Source organism: Anas platyrhynchos, chromosome 7 (genome assembly GCF_047663525.1).
Source record: "Anas platyrhynchos isolate ZD024472 breed Pekin duck chromosome 7, IASCAAS_PekinDuck_T2T, whole genome shotgun sequence".
Lineage (NCBI taxonomy): Eukaryota > Metazoa > Chordata > Aves > Anseriformes > Anatidae > Anas > Anas platyrhynchos.
In genome coordinates, this window is record NC_092593.1 from 20,099,371 (window position 1) to 20,117,275 (window position 17,905).

At 39.1% G+C, this 17,905-nt stretch overlaps 1 protein-coding gene across 12 annotated transcripts in view; it reads right to left on the reverse strand.

The window, feature by feature from the left end:
* Nucleotides 1-9,771: 9,771 nt before the first annotated feature.
* Nucleotides 9,772-17,905, reverse strand: part of STK39 (serine/threonine kinase 39) — a 128,813-nt gene continuing 120,679 nt past the window's right edge. For 10 of the 12 annotated variants that reach the window (XM_013098937.4, XM_038182287.2, XM_038182285.2 and 7 more), the window contains 2 exons: nt 16,935-16,999; nt 9,772-11,267 (listed from right to left, as the gene is read on the reverse strand). In XM_013098937.4, coding sequence (XP_012954391.1) covers nt 11,193-11,267; nt 16,935-16,999 — 140 coding nt within the window. In that variant the 3' untranslated portion in view covers nt 9,772-11,192. The other 2 variants (XM_072040929.1, XM_072040927.1) reach the window with 2 other exon arrangements.

A 17,905-nucleotide genomic window follows, 5' to 3' on the forward strand; every position in this document is an offset into this window, starting at 1 on the left:
CAATCACATTTCATTCTCTTCATTTCCATGCCCTTCCTTTTGAAAGCGCATAACAGCCTATTTTCTTATCCACCACTATTTCAGTAAGGCTGCCACTTGTTTAAGGAAAAAATGCTTAATGTAGTGCAAACGTTTGTAAAGAGAATGGAAACAATTGCACCTGAAAAGTTTCACTTGTACGTACACGCTGGCTGGCAAATTGCACGTGAAACACAGAAGCGAGGTAAGAAACATTTCCCTGTTCCTTGACATTTACTGACAGGAGGTGACAGCTCATGAGAAAAGATTACAGCAGACAGGGAATTGTATGCATTGGAAAAGATCTCTCAAATCTTCAAGTCCAACTGGGACTTCTCAGGCTTTACTTTTACCAATGGTGCTGTTGTTGAAGAGGAAGAAAGGAAATGTCCCAACCGAGCTTTACATGTACTGACTGAACACAAAAACTTAGGGTAGTTTACAAAACTACATTTTGAAACTAGGCTGCAGAACTTTTATACGAAGAGACACACTAAGGATACAACTATTTGTATCTTTGAAGCCTACGTCAGATAACAACACGGCTTTAGAAAAGCATACGTGTTCGGAAATTTCACACACTCTGCTGTCTCTGATCCATCTTTATTCTCAGTTCTCTGCAATGCCAAGACGTGTGTTTGCTTTGAACAGTAATTCACGATGGGTTAGGCAACTTCATCTGTGGGATTTGCAGTTGCCTGGAATACATCAGACAATTGGCAACAGATTTATTTTAACAGTTTTTAAAGTACTATAAAAAGTGCAGTTTCGCAAATATGTCAGTACCCACAGGATGATGAAATGCAGCATTTTCAAGAGCAGTGTGCACTCTGTCATCTTCCCACAACTCATCCTAACACGCTTTCCAATAAATTCAGCTCTAATAGTGCATTTACAGCAAAAATATATTTGCTATCAAATTTAAATTCCAACATACTTAATTTAGCCATAAACCACGTGCTCCATTTCCTCAAGGTAATACGTCAGTAGTTCTAATTAATGGTGAAGTTCACTTCAATTAAAAAATTGTTGTTTTTATTTTTCTGCTAAAGTATCTTCTATGCTAGATTGAAGAATATCTAAACCAGAGATATGTTGTTAATAAAAACTAAAATGGCACACATCAAGAACCGACTTAGCTTCACATGCCTGAAAGTTAAAGTGGAATTTATTTAGGTGCCATTTTGCATCTTGCAAAGTAAGGGCATTTACATCCTTGTGCCTAATTTTGCCAGTGTCTGGTATCATAAGACATTACACACATAATCCCTCTTTGTTTTAACTTACCATAAATCCATACAGTATCACAGCTCAGTTCTACAGGAACAGATAAGCTCTGAAATCCCCTCCAGAAGGCAATACTTTTGCCTTTAATTATAAAAATTATTTTCACTGATAGAGATTTCTTTTGTGACTAATACAAGGATTATGATCTTTGTTAGATAAGCAGCAGAAGCCCCTATTTCCCGTTTGTCATGTACTTGTGTTAGCTAGTGTCAACATGTGCATGTGTTTGTCTCCAACTGAACTCTTCAAAGGGTTCTCACTGAGATCTGAACACACAGAGTTGAAGTGTTGTTTTGCCTTCCCCCCCCCAAATGCCTTTAAAAGTAGCAACAAATTGTTTAAGTGCAGATCTAAGTTAAGATTTATTTCATCGAGCATTAGTAACACTCCATTAGTTTAACGTGTTGACATACAAACAGAGCCCAGGACTAATTGGAAAAACTTGAGTTCACAGGTGCAAACAAAAGAAAAACAGTCTGCACAGAGCCAGAGCTGAATGCGGTAAGAAAGCCCCAATTACATACACCTGAAGCAGCAGCTACCAGGCAGGTGGGGAATTTTTCCCTATATCCCAAATAACTGCGTAGGCATCAAAGCCGTGGCTTGGTTTTGTCCTTAGCTATAGTAGCAGATCTTAAAAGCCACACATGACTGCTGAGATAAAGCAAACCTGGGGGAGTTTGTGTTACAGACCATTCAGACATAGCTCAGCAGTCAGTGTGGCTGCAGCACGGGCAGCGAGGGGCAGAGCTGGAAGCTTTCAGCACAGCCGGCTTCCTGCAAGGGGCTCTGCCACGCACCAGCAGCTGGGGCTGCCAAAGCAGCCCGTGGGGACAGTGCGCACTGGTGCAGCAGCAAGGGCAGGCAGGGCACGCAGCGCAGTGCTTAGAGGACCCCGAAGGCTTCCTAGTAGTAAATCGCCCACAGAAAGGGAGAGCTGCAGGGCAAGTGGCCGGGGTCAAGGGCTCAGCTTGAAATCTCTCATTTCTCCCCTGCAGGGTTAAGTGCTGCAGTGCTGGAGCCCACCCGAAGAGATAAATCCTGATGTAAAATAACATTTCAGAATGAAGGAAAATTATTTATCTTGTGGACTGCAAGGAGCCCGACCATTTCATGTAAATATTTATCTATATACAAATCAGGAGTTAAAAATAAAACTACTCTGGAGAGCCGAACACTTATTGACATGGTTTTGAAAAAATCAAATATCACTGTAAAATTAAATTGGTAAGTGAAGTAGGAGCTTTTGGCTTGTTTGTTTTAATTGCTCCCACGTCCTCACTAGACAGGAACCAAGCCACAAATAAAGAGGAACAGCCCAAAAGCGTGTGGACACCCAGAGAGGATTACAGGGTTATCAGGAGCTCAGTCCCCACACCAGCCCTTTGCTGCCATGCAGCAGGGTGAGCTGCGTGCAGCTCCTCCATGAGTGTGGGGACGGCAGCGCTGTGCCCAGCTCCATCTCTGCAGGAGCTTCTGCAAAGCCACGCTGACTGCTAGCAACACCTGGAGCCCAGGCATTTGCCAGGAAAATCTCACCAGAACAAGCTGGTGGAAGCTAATATGTGGTTAATACAGGTTTACTTCTAGGTGAACATGAATGATGATAGTTCAGTGTAGGAAGAAAAAAAAAAAACACCATGAAAAGATGTAGAGGGTCATACAGAGTTACAAAATACTACGGTATAAATCCCTTTTCTGTGTGTTACCTTGGCAGTCATTAGCATCAATACATAATATGGTGTATCTGTAACACAAGCGTACCTGGAACATGCAACAAAGCAGAACTTTTGCAATTATTAAACGGACAAAATTTTATCTGAGGCTAAATAACATCTTATGCCTCAACTAACTTGAGCATTTATCACCTGCTTGTTCCAGTATCTGGAAGTACAGCCCTTATTAAAACAAGACAGCACCAAACATTATCAGGATGACAATTTTACAGCAAGAAAAATGTCATCAGTGTTCTGTAACACCAAAACTCTACATCTAACAAACTCTATTTTGTTTGTAAATTAGCAAACAAATCAGTTTACTTTCCTGGACCAAAACTGATTTTTTAATTCAGTTTGTTGTCATTTTTTGCACCCAACAGCTGCCCATAATTTACACCTGCATAAATCTGATTTGCTACAAGGTCACTGAATACTCTTCCAAAGGTATTTTTAGGCCTTTGCCTTATGCCATACACAAGGAAGAACATCCAGTTGAGTGAATATTCCGTCAACTCTTCGCATAAGCTCTTACCTTGCCTAGATCAATTTGTAGGGCATAAGCAAATGAAACAACAGTCTCAGTTGTCTTTGGACTGGAACAAACACATGCAGACTTGCTACAGAACATCTGCAATTACTTTGTTAAAAATTAAAATCTTTGCCTATGAAAAAGGCTGCTTGACAACGTTGACAACTGCGTATCATGACAAAAAATGGGGAATGAGTACGGCTCACTGGCACAAACACAGCTCTGCTTTGATTTCCATGGGCCTCTCCAAGCCACGCTACCTTCAAACAACCAACCTCGGATTCAAATGTTTCTCAGCCTCATAAATCCAACAAGGAAACACTGCTGTACAGTACACAAATGTGTGACCACAAAGTGCCCTTAAGTACCTTTAGTAATTTATTTAAAGCCAAGTTGGAGCTCAATAATTTCCAGCCAAGATCAGAATCCATCTGGAGAAAAAAAAAGGGTAACAGGCAACATGCCAGTGCAAAAGTTTCCTCACCCTTTCAATCTTTCACGAAGCATCAGGTTTACGGATGACTAGGCCGTGCCCCATCTGACAGACAGATTTACAAGGTTAGCATTGAACCTAATCAGAAACAATCAGAAAACTCTTTCTCTCTGGTGTCATTTTCTGCTTGGATGGCTGCGCTATGCTATTATAAATAGGAAAAGCTTGCAGCACAAGCAGGGTGGAAGACTTCAGGGAGATTTTAGTAATCACCTTCCATTCAAATCACACCTACTCTCTAATCACGATCGGATCCTTTTTCATTTTATAGCCCCAGGAGTAAACTGAGCAGCTCATAATCAACACAGATAGGGAGTGAAATTCTAGTCCCGCTGAAGCTATTGTAAAATCTTATTAATTCATGGGGCCAAGATTTCAATAACGGTCCTTCCCTCTGGATTATCTGTTCTAATTTAAGGTGTTTTTCTCCACCCTCTTCCTGTTTCTTCTAATATAGAGTAACTGCTCCAGCAGAGTCAAAGTTTGTTTTAATCAGAGATGTTATAACAAGAAAAAAAACAATATTGAATTCAACAGGATACGTAGCCGGTTCTCTGAGCTGCTGGGAATTGTTCCAGGTTTAACAATCCTAACCATGTACCTGTTGCGCTTCTCCTCAATGTGAACACTTCACAGAAAGCAAAACCAAAAAATAAAAAGCCGCGGGGGGGGACGACGACACTCTCCAAGCTTCCTTTAACGCAGCATTTTCTTCTCTGCTGGTCAGTAACAGAGCACAAGCGCGACAGAGGGCATTATCAAAAGACACTCATTTGCCAGAACAAAACAAAACCAGCAAACTGTCCCCAACCTTAATATTACAAATACCAACAGGTTAAGGTTACAAATAATGCTGGTGTGCTCAGGTCTCTCAAAGGTCTTTGATGTATTGGAGAAAATAGCAACTGTTAGAGACCTGAGGAGCTTTCCTCGGTACAGTCTTCAAAAACTTTTCTTGCCCTTTACATGATGAAACAGCACAGGTACAGGTTCTAACTTCAAAGTCCGTCAGCTCCAGCTCTCCCTTTATTACTTTTTTCCATGCTAGAATGCTTCAGAAATGCAGTTCCCCAGGTTCAAAAACACAGAGACAGGTAGAAATGCAGACCTCTCCCTTAAAGATGCATTCCGATTTAGCACTGCAGCCTTTTTTTTGAGAACACCAAAAAGCTTTGCAACTGGGAAATATAATCTTTTTGCTGTTTTTGTGTTTCTGTATGACCTGAGTAGCACAGAGTTCAGCTCTTCAAAGTCACTGTACACACACTGGTCCTTCTGGCTCATTACTTATAATTGCGTTTTGATGAGAGCTACATGTGCTACCTGTAAGCAAAGAGGCAGCTGTGTTACAAAACAAACTGAAATTCCCTTACATTGAAATGCCACGTCAATTATCCTCTAAGAACAAAGCCAGATTTACAGGATCTGCAGATGCACAAGTAAACATGATGAAACTAGAAAAGCCTTTTGTTCAAAGTAAATCTTAAGAACCCCAGCACTCCTATGCGTTAGCAGCACCTTCCCCTAATGAACCTCATTATTACACGGATGAAAGAGAACCAAATAACCATCTAGGTTCTTTTCAGACATAAAAAAAAAAAAAAAAAAAAAAAAAAGATTTATATTGGAAAAATAGCTGTTTCTCATTAATTCATAAAATTTGTACCTAAGGGGGGAAACAGGAAAGAATTGTATTTTCCATCTATTCCAATTCAGTTTTTCATAGCCGTTCCTCTACAAAAACAGCTCCAGTTGCATTAGTGATTTTCTACACCCTACTGAGACAATAAACAAGCATAGCTTTCACATTTGAAGATTAGATAGCAAAATATTCATGTCCTGAAAGGGACAAGACTGCATCCCTATTGGTTTATGCAGTGAAAATTAAATATTTCTCCTTCTTACCATACGTTCTAAGTCCCTGTAATTGCTCATTGATCCATCATCGCCCATATTCTGGACATCATTAGAAGCAAACAACTTCACATCTACCGGGTTTGGGTCAACATCTCAGATTACAATGACTATGCAAGCAGCTTGACAAACAACAACCTAACAATTATAAAGCAGCTATAAAATCACATTTTTATGTGTGTTGCAATGTTGGGCTTATTCATGGTGAGAAAATGGATAAACAAAATGTCATGATGCTCGACTAATGCGCCTGGATATTTAATCAGTTGGACCATTGTGTAATAAAACACAAGTAAATCAGACTTTGTTGGAGGTTTTTGTTTGGTTTGAGTAAGTCCAGTTGCTCCACCAGCTCATTAATACAGCACATGAACAGCGAACTTGAAGATGGAGGCTCCTGCTGCTTTTCTAACTTCTCATTTGAAAGTAATTAGCATTCTTAGTGCATGCACATGCATGAGTACATGGCAAGAGGGTGGAAAGGCTGCCCACTTGATGCAGTGAACAAACACGCAGCAATTGATTAAATAAAGTTATATTGCAATCAATTTAGATAAAAAATATATCAACTTTTATTGGCTATAAGCAAGGTCTCATATTTTCTGTTGCTTTGAAAAACACTGGGTGGGGGTAGCATTCTCTGCTCCCAGCTAAATAAAATCAGCGTTTTCCATGTACTCAATTAGCTGTGTTTTAGGTCTGTGTCAGATTCCTCATCATAGTTAATTGATTTCAGGCACAGGCCAATCTCACCATCCGACATCATTATGCAGAGGTAGGTGGTGAAAAGGAAAATAAATCTCTGATTAAGAAAAGCATGAGGGGGAGGCACATCATTTACAAGCTGCAAACAGCATTCACTCTCATAGGAAAAGAGTGGACGTTGAAAACATTCTGAAGGGATGCCCCGTGATCAAATTTTACAGGGCTGCTCTGGAAGCCTCCGAGTTATAGAGCTTAAGTTAGACTAAGCCATCTGAAATACACTCATCTTCATCTCAGAAGAGGACGTGGGAAAAAAATCAGTGGTGTTTCCTGGCTTATTTACCTCTTTCTACCTCTAATCTCAATCATAAAGCAGACGTATGCTCTGGGGCAGGGAGGTCTGTAGGGGAAATAACGGTAACACATTTGTAATACTTTTAGAAAGCCAAAATTACTATCACAGCTTGCTAGCTGCATTACAGTTTGCATACAGCTCTCTGTATGTGTGGTGAGAGTATCTGAGGTCAGCACTTACCAGAGGAAAAAAAGATGTGTTCCTGTTTTCTTTGCCTGAGAAGTGCACATTGCCAGGAGTGGGAGGTAGCTTTCCTGGCCCAAAGCCCATACTGGAATCCCAGGAGAGAAAAGGCTGGAAATGTCCCTCCTCCCCCAAGCCTTTATGCAAGCACAAACCAGTTATTCCCCAAACACATTTTTGTGCTAAGTTGTATGTTTATATTCTTTTTTTTTAACGCTTTGAAAATAAAACTACAGAACTGTATTTCCCCTCATCTATTGACTTCCAGCTCAGTCCACAACACGCTGCTATTTTCATCGTGCTAAAGCAGAGCACTGGCAGGCCTGGCTCCATGGACAGATATCAGCCCACAGAGCCTGCAAGCAGTGGCTTGTAACCATCCCTATAGAAATTTTCAAAACATTTCATTGAGCCCAATTTTCCTGGCCTCAGAGACAGCTGAATGGTAACTCATCTGTTCCAGCTTCATCTCATTCAGAATTAGAGATCTCTTCCTCTAAACACAGGCAGGTGCTGCAGGCAGCAGCAGGCCCAAGGTTTGTCCAGCAACACCTTCATAAGATGTGCACCACAACTGCTTTGGAGCAGTATGCGTCATGTCACAAATGAGAACTGTATCCATTCTCCTTCATGTAAACATGGAACAAGCGAATAGTTGCTGTTTTTCTCTTTTCCCTTGATATTCAGACTATCTGGAGGTGGTATTCAGGAAGCTAATTCCTATTAGATTTGGTGTCTATTTCTGTCATCACTTGTACACTACTTTCTATTGCAACTTACTGTTTATTTTCACCTTTTTTCATCTGTATACATTTGGGGGCAGAAACTAATTCATGAACGTCATTTTAACAGGCTTTAAAGCATAAACTGCCTTTTCCCTCAGGCCAGTTTTCTTCTGAACTCATTTTGCTTACGCTGTATTTCTTAACAATACTTTAGTAGCCGCAAAAAAAAAAAACATTTAACAAACAGCCCCAACACAGCTGTGATAAAAAGCACTGCTGCACAAGTTTGCCGCATGAATTTGCTGTCTCACTGAGCCAAGGAAGCTCAGTGAAGTATTTCCATGTTTCTGCTTCAGACTGCAAGTGCGTAACAACTGTAGTTTTATCTTGTTACAATGCTGCTGAATACTTCAATTAAAGTATTTACATTCCTTTTTATTTAGATACCTCCTGCAGTCCCAACCAGCACAGCATGTAAGCACTTCTGACAGTTGCTACTCATACTCCAACACTCTTTTCCCGATTTTAGGGGAGGCGGCCAGTGAGTGGCACAAGATTCTCATCATTTAACATATTCTGACTTCTTTTATAGACCTGTGAAAACGACAAGGTACCCTGAACAATCATTTGTTTGCCTGAAAAAGAAAGCTAACTGCTTTGAAGATGGATTAGTCAATGCTGGCACAACATTGTGAGAAGCAGGCGTTAATATATGTAACAAAAACATATATAACTATGATGAGGAATCTGACACAGACCTAAAACACAGCCACCAATTGATCTCATCGGTATAGGAAATTAACTCTTTTCCCTGGAAGACACACATTTAAGGTACTTTCTGATTTACTCTCATTTCAATACAAAGGTTGATCAAGACTAATTAGCTGTGCTAAATTGCAGCCTTCCCTCAGCTCAGAGGCACGCTGCCCTCAGTCCTCACCCACCACAACCATGGCAGAGGCACCAGGCCCTGTTCTGGCACCTGCCCCACAGCATGGCCTTTGTCCCTGCTGCCACTGGTGGCAGCCAGAAGTCCCCTGTCCCAGCTTCTCCAGCAGCTGGGCTCAGGGCAGCCAGCAGCAAAGCGTGCAGGGGCCAACCCAGGGAAAGCATCAGCCAAAGGTTGGCAAGGATCAACAGCCTGAAAGAGTGTGCTGAGGTGAGGTACTGCCGATACATAAGCAATACTGAGCAGATCATCAATAATGTCACACTAGCTCCTACACAGTACCTCAAAGCGAAGGAAAGACGCACAGTTTTTGTCACCGAGGGGCACACTTACCATTTTTGTTGGCTCTCTTCAGCTGGATGCAGGCCAGGCCTGGCCCCACTGGAGCACAGGGCCATTCTGCCCGCCACAGCACAGCACCCAGCCCCTGGCCACTGCAGCCACGCACCACCAAAGCCTTCACCCAGGCACCGGGCTTTCCACATACTGGTCCTGAGGGCACCAGTCACCTGGGGAGGGCCTTAATTGCCCCAGCAAGTCCCAGCTGCAGACATCAGCCCACACCTGGGCCAGCAGCAGCAGGTCACAGCCCTAGCCCCGCCCTAAGGCACCCTCCTCAGACACACCAGCTTCCCACAAGAATAGAAGTCCTGCTCCAGAATAATTTTGTGAAGTATGAACACCTCAGCAGTTCAAAGTCTTAAAAATGGCTTCTGCAAAGCACTGTGAACAGGAAAATGGTATTTTCTCCCTTTCTTCTCCACAACACAGGGAGCCATGTCCCTTGCACAGGTACCACCTGTCATGAACTAAATAAAGGCAGCAAAGAGTTATAACATCACCCCACCACACAGCAATTGAAATGTACACAGAACACAGAAATTCAAAATGCAAATCTGTTTGTGCAATACACTTCTATTTTTATTTTTTACCTTTGCAGTCATCTTGGAGTAATCATCATGTAAACAAGAGGATGGAATGGAATTACACTGAGTCATACGCAAATGGCTCTAGAACACCTCAACGATTATGACAAGGCATTATAAATAACTTCTCTTAATAATATATATTTGCCATTTTCAGTACATTAAAGAGCTGCCGTTTATCTAGGATTAGCTAGGAAGTAGTTTAAATTGTAATGTCCGAGAAACGTGTCTCCATATTTGATAATCTTTCTAAGGTTCACTAGCTCCATAACATCTATGCCACAGGTTAAGCATAAGACTACTTGGGTCAGAAGTGTTTTCTTTCTAACAGTTTTACTGGATCATTGCACAAAGCCCTATTATTTTTACTCCACCTTGGTATTTTGCAGATTTTCAAGTAAAGCTTCAGAAATCTGTTCTTCAAGTTTTTATCACCTGTATGAAACCAGTTTCTATCATTAAGGATACATCAAGTCAGAGATGGACACAGTAAGCAGTCTACCTCAACAACAACAGTTTAAAGTAGTTCTAGCTCATACACTCCCCAATAAAGCATAGTCAAAATACTTTAACACCTTTGCTACTGTATAACCCCTCCTTGCTCAGATTACTATTATATAGTACCACATATATGGTACTTACAGAAAATGGAGATTATTCTAAATTGAAGCAGCCTCAGGCACATTCTTAAAACATTAATGTCTTCAAGGCACCTCCCACATCCTTGACAATCAGTTTGTGGACTGGTTTTTAGACACAACTAACAAAAGCTTGCTAATGCCTAATTAATTGATTAAAAAAAAAAAAAAAAAAAAACAAAAACACAGCCTAGAAGTTCAAAGATATACCTGAATTATTATTTTTTTAAATAATGGGAGATTAACTGCAAATAACATGTAACCAAGTCAAATCATTTTCTTATTACTAGGATGTGTAAAGCATAAATATATGAAAAATAAAATTCACAGTCAGTTTTAAAACTAGAATTCAAGTTCAGCTAGTAATTCCCAACTTTTATATTTATGCTAACTTCTAAGTATAACAGAACAGAGGCAGTATTATCAACCACAAGTACAAGAAGAAAATAGTATCACTCAAAAGTTTATGAAAGAAGCTTGATAGAAAATTCCTTTTGTAACCAATGAATACAGCCACCTGAGTGCATTTCCACAGGCTTTTCACTTGGGGGAAATCCAAATCAACTGCTAAAAGACATTTAGTAGCATTTTGAACATTAGCAGCAGCGGTGTAGCTGTGGGCTTTGCTTGTTCTGACTTTGTGAATTGCTAGAGAATGAAGCAGAACTCAGTGTGTGGTGCATTAATTTTCCTTTGCATCTAAGCTGGCCTCTTCGTAATCTCACAATTCGGCTTGGGGCATGGGACAGACATCAGCTGACACTTAACTGAGCAAACCCAATCAGTTTCACTTCATCAGGAATCTCAGTGCCATCACAGCCAGAGGCCTGCAAGCAAAAACAGAAATGTTTAGGACATCAGGTTAAAAAGGACTGTTTGACAATCAGGCTATAAATTTTCCCTGTATTGCCTAGTCAGCAAACAGCTTACTTGGAGGAAAGCTTTCACATTACTTGGTGTATTTTCCGTCAGCATCAGTCAACGCACCCTTCATTTTAGCACAATCTTCAAATCAATATTGGAAAAACAAAACAAACAAAAAAAAAAAACATGAAAGACTGTGAAATGAACACAGAGAAACAAAATGCTCTCTGCAGCGATCCCAAAAGGTCACTTAAGGACCAAAATTCTTTAACCCAAACTTCCCAAATGTGAGCTGAACTTGTTTATTCATCTGAGCATGCCATTGTCGCTTGAGCAAATAACCTACATATACAGAATCCAACCTTTTACTGTTGTGCTGTAGACACCCATGTCTGAAAAAAGGCTCCTGAGTCCAGCTACAAAGTCTGTTCGGAATACCAACCCAATGATTTTTTAAACATGAAACTGAAGCAGCCTATGAAAAGTATATACAAATAGTTGCAAAAGAACATCCCCTTTCTGAATATACCATCTAGCACTTCAAATTGTATAGTTCAGAATCTTTACTAGTGGCTGTTACAGAATAAAGTGGCACAAATAATCGTTTTTCATAAATAACATGAAGAATATAAAAACCATCTTGCTTCATATTGAACAGTTGATTTAGGTCTGCTTCAAAAAAACATACTACATAGGCAAAACATTTTAATATTTTGATTTTTAAATATAAAATCAGCTTCTGTAGCACATAATTTACTTTTTTTTTATTTCTTTAAATGCATTCTACACTTACGGAGCATACAATTCAAAGTAATCATAAAATTGGGTGAAGTGTGTAATGGTAAATTACTTCAAAAAGTGCCTTCAGAATCATTAGCATATCCCCCCCCCCCAAACTGTCAGAACCTTTCAGATCACACATACAATGTGCACCAAGTGATATTATACTTGAGTTTTCACAACCAAAAATAAACTTTATTGGTACTTGTGAAAAAATTACATCAAGCTACACCTTCAAATTTACTTTTATCACACACAATTCTCCTTTCAGGCAGTATTTAAAAGGTCTTATTCCATTGAAAGAGCAAGCTAAAAGTCTGAGATCACCATCACTAGTTATTAGGAAGCCTCATTGTGTTTTTGAATTGGAAATTTACTAAATAAATGGAGTTTGCATTTTGCATGTAAAATGTCATGATAAAGAGTTAGTATTATTTACATCATTCTATACTCTAGCTATCAATTTCCTTAAAGACATGCTAAGCAACTTTATCTAGATGCAAACAGATTTTTAAATGCCGTCCTGATCAATCAATATTGTCTAATATTTAATGTACCGGGAACCTACTACCTTAGATTCTGTGCTTAGCATAATAAAGCTATATGCAAACTGCAGCATATGAGAAGAGCTCTTACTATTTGCAACTCACTGTTAAGGGACTGAACGCATTCTTTTATTAATGATATTTTCTCCCTTTTTTCATATGAAAAATCCTTAGATAAAATGTTAATTATGCTGCATAATAATTTTGTGTTTCCTCAAGTTTACTTGTATATTAAAGCAGCCTCCTTCCAAAAGTGTGGACAGCTGGATCCTGCAGAGAAGTCATAATTCTGTGTTGTCCTCCACAATGAAGGAGGTTTAATATTATGCATGTTTTGTAGAACATCACCATTGTAAGATCAAATACGCACTTAAACACACAAGGAGACGAAACTTTAAAGACAGATTCATTCAGACACCTCACTTTAATTATTGCCAAAATAATAAATAAGTTCATTAAAGACAGAAATGCTGAAGACATAAGTTCCTGTTTCCCAAATGAGAATACTTGCTGTTTGAATAGAAATAGTATACCAGCAAAATACCAGCAAAAGCAATCTGCAAGCACTGAGATACTAACCAGATTCCTTGTCCACAAATAGTAACTAATCCTATACTAAAGAACACTTTCCAATTGAATCCTCCAAATGGATATAGGATTACCTAGATTTAGACTTTGAATCCCCATGAAATATTTACCAAGAAAATGTGTTTTAATAAAATCATATATAAGCACTCCCAGATTCAGTAAGACCTTACTGAGAGGTGAAGAAAACGAACAAATGAAAATTCTCCTGGACAGTTTATTTAGCTACCCCACTACACAATATAAGAGCAGGTAGAAATTGAACATGTATTAAGTTAATCAAGAGTAAGAATTAATTAGATACTTGTTGTAGTTATGTTCTTTTCCCAGGGAGCTGGTTAAAAATATCAGCAAGAGACTTATGTTAAAAATTAACCTCAGGAACTGTTACCTAGCCAGTGGAACTTACCTTTAGAAGGGACAAAGACATTGATTTAGGACTGTCTATTAATTCTCACTGCGATAAGGCATACGAATGTAACACCATTCACTCACTGGAATCTGAAACCTTGTGACATTGACTGCACCCCAATATTTAAGCAATACATCAAGCTAAAACACAGAAATACCCCAACCTAAGATTTCAAGTTGCTTTGTTTTCAATGTATAAAAACAATAACTGGATACTATGGGATATTAAATTTCAGAATCTCAAGCCTCTAATTTAAGTATGCGAATTAGAACAACGCAAACTTCTGTCACCTCTGGTATATCTATTTATCTGAACAGTCTTGGTGAGATTCCATTGCTTATACAATAAAGCCAAAGTAAGATATTTAGACAGCAAGAACAGATCAGTTAAAAAAAAAAAGAAAAAAAAGAAAAAAAAGCATCAACCTTTAAGCTATATTTAGATAGTAAGGGGCAAAGAAACAAAACCATTTGAGTTACATGTCCTGTACCCCAATCCCTTCCTAAAAGAAAACAGCTCTTTTCTGCTAATTTTACTAGACTGTAGAGGAAAAAAGAGTCCAAATGATTTAATCAGATAAAATTACTCAAATCTATATTTAAAAAATGACATCGGAAGAACAATCCTGAATTTATACATTATCACCAACTAGGTCACTTACTCTAAAAATGGCTCTTTACAGCCCATCTGAAGCAGCTGCTTTTATAAACAAAGCTGTGATTCTGGAGACTCACTTATCTAATAGGCATTCAGTCTAGTCTTTCACATGTGTCTGAGTCATTCTCAGCAAGGGGTGCTGAAAGCTAATTGTCAAGAGTTTGGTATTTACATAGCTAATCATACAATAGTTTTAGGTATGTAAATTTTTCAACTTGATTTTACCAAGAAATAAAAACAAATGCAGCACATCAATTCTGAATTAAGACTTTGGAATAAAATTTATTACTATTAAATTATACCCATCATGAGCACATCAAAATCAACCGAAATTAGGACTCATGGTCCAGGGCAAATAGTGCAATTCAGAACAGTCCCAGGCACGACGTCAGTTTCTTGTGATACATATAGAAGATAAAAAGAGGATTGGAGGGGCAAACAGTAATGAAATACAGTGGAAGCAAGATTAACTTTCAAGGGTGGATGCTTTGCTGAAAGAAGGTTGATGTGAAGAACTAAGGACAAGAAAGCAGCGGAAAGGGTGACCTTTGTAACTGAAATAGTGGCAGGTGTTGGAAGTGGGATTGGAAGAAAGCGTCCATTTGCAGAGGACTACCGGAAGAAAGCGTCCATTTGCAGAGGACTACCAGAACTAAGAGTAGAGGTAGAGGGAACTTAACCTAACAGGTAGTTTTCTCCAATTTAGTTCTTTCTGCAGTTCTTCCCTGGGTTTTTCACCTGTTTTTCACTGAAACTTCAAAATTCCTCAGAACTGATGTGAATGAATGTCCTCCCCCCTGCAAAGTGGTAGAACTACTTGACTTCATATCCCTAATGTCCTGTTAAAGTAGGTTTTAGGTTCTCTCTCACACATAGTAATTTCAGTCACCTCATCCGTCAACTTATCTACTCAATGAAATAGCTGAAAATGAGATAAAATCCAGACTCCATGAATATTATAGCAATTAGTTTCTGTTTCTTTCCTTCATGCTTCCTTTAGACTACCTAAAAAACATTTCCATTACACTATTTCTTAGGTTGTCACTATTAAAACATTTGACAGAAATACTGGGGTCAGGGTTAAGTCCTTTCAGTGAGGACTGCCCACATTCAATAAGGAAATTACTTCACAAACTGATGAACAAGTGACACCTGCTTCCTCTTCCTGTTGTGCACATAGCTGCTCAATGGCATTTTTATGTGCATAAGCAACTCCTTACAGCTAGAATTATGTCAGAACATACCAGGCAGCTTGTGAAGTACCCCAGCTCTGTGGAAAGGACCTGGGTTAGCAGTGGACAACATGTTGAGGGTGAGGCAGCAACATATGCTTTCAGTGATGACTGCTGTATATAGGGCTGGATTAGCAAAGACGTAGCCGACAGGCAGGAGGTGATTGTTCCCTCTGTTTGGTGCTTTGGAGATTTCACTTGAAGTACTGTGTCCACAGCTGGGCTCCTCAGTACAGACAGACATGATGTACCGGAGAGTCCAGTGGAAAGATACCAAGATTAGTTGGCAAGAGTGCATGACATCTGCAGAAAAGCAGAAAACCCTTAAGAAGAGAAGACAAAAAGGAGGTCTTTCTGCCCTCTTCAACTACTACAAGGGAGGTTATATAGAGAAAGAAGAGAGAGAAGACGAAGCCACGCTCTTCTTGAAGGTGTGCAATGGAAGGACAGAGGACAGTGGAAACAAATGGAAGCATGGTAAATTCCATTAAGAAACTGGTGAAAAAAAACTGTTCACAATGAGAGTGGTTAAATATCAGAACAGGTTGCTCAGATGAGTCTCTATCCTTCAATATTCAAATTAAACCAGGAAAGGCCATGAGTAACCTCATGCAAGTTCAAAGCTGGCCTTGCTTTGAGCAGAAAGTCGAGCTAGATCACCTTCAGAAGTCCATAATGAAAATAAAATATTCCACAATTCCTTGCAAGAGTTTCTGGATAACTGGAAAATGCAAATTATTACTTTGCAGTGTAAATCTAATTGTCTGTCTTACAACAAATCAGTGCTGTAACTGGTCTAGAGATTAAAATCAGTCTTGTGAGCACTTTTGATATCATTTTTTCTACAGACTTCTGTTTTGCAACTAATGGACATGACTGTCAGTCACAGCTCACAAATTGAGAACTTCTCACAAAAAGTTGACACGCTCCCTGTTCTGTTTCTTTAAGTAATAACTAAATTCAAATGTAACTGTTCTATAAGGATTCTCCCCACACCTTTACCACCCTTCTCCACCCTATCAAAGACAGAAGTTGCATTAAATTCACATGTACTTAATAATCTTTGACAACTTTATTGGATGACAGCATCCAACTGGTTAAAATATATTAGGACAGATGGAAGAGAATGAGAAACAGCACAAAAATATAGATGCTTTCACCCTCAGGAAGTCAGAAGAGATACTGTCACAGATAGAAAGCTTTGTTCAAGCATTACAAGCTCAAACCTTTAAGAGTAATTTCTTGTCATGTTTTTCAGCTGGTGTAGAGAAGGCTAGAAAATGTTTTTCAGTTTTTGCTAAATGGTTGGCATGGCATTTTCAACTATTTGAAAAAGAATTAACAGGCTGTTCTTTAATAAGAGAATAATTCTGTTTCTGAAGTTGTATTTGCTGTATTACCCATTACTTAGGAACTTACCAACTTAAAAGTCAATGTTTTCAAGGCCTTTGGATCATCTACTATCTTCTGTAAGTTAGCAGCAACTGTAAAATAAAGTATGAAAAAATTATTTTACAGAAAATTGCATTCAACATGGCATCAAACCTCATACTCGTGCTGGGCTATCATCTTAATTCTAAAACCCTCAAACAATGATTTTTCAGTCTAGCCTATTCCCTAAACTTGCTCAACAATCACACAAATGCAAGTGCATGGTAGGTCATAAACAAGTAGCAAAGGCTATGCAGAGACACAGCTCTCAAGATTTTTACTGTAGTTCTGCTAATACCTTGGGCCTCCATCAGCACAAGTTTCTAGGATAAGACTGAGCTCATTTTCCTCCAGATGTTCTGTTCCTCATGGCTATATATTTGTGCTTCTGTCCCTTATTTGGGCTGGGAACAGGACCCACACAGACCCTTAGTGATCTTACAGCTCACTGAACCGTGGGGGACGACGACACAGCAAAAATAAGAGTGATATAAAATAAGAAACTAATCTTAAAACTACTCTATGTATGACCAATATTTGTGATGCAACAGTAGTGAACACTAAATAAATCTACAGATTAAAGTAAACAGAGGAGGGAAGAAAATAAACCTTTTTTCTATGAAAGCACACAAGTCAAATTTTTAATTGTGGTATTAGTTTTGGTGGTTTTATTTTTTAAACACAATATTGTTATCATTAATATTGGACAAAAAATGTGGCTGCTTTCAGCTTTGTTGGTTTACTGAACTTGCTCGCCAGCTTTGCACAGTACTAGATCCTGTGCTAACCGAATAACTAAAAGCCTCTGTTCAAAACTGACTGATGAGCACAAGATGTCATCAACAAGATATCAACGTGAGAAAAAGAATCCACACTTTGCAGAGCTATTGAGACATGAAATAAGCAGGTATTAAGTAGTAGAGACTTCTTAGTATACTGTAAGGTAAGTATCACACAGC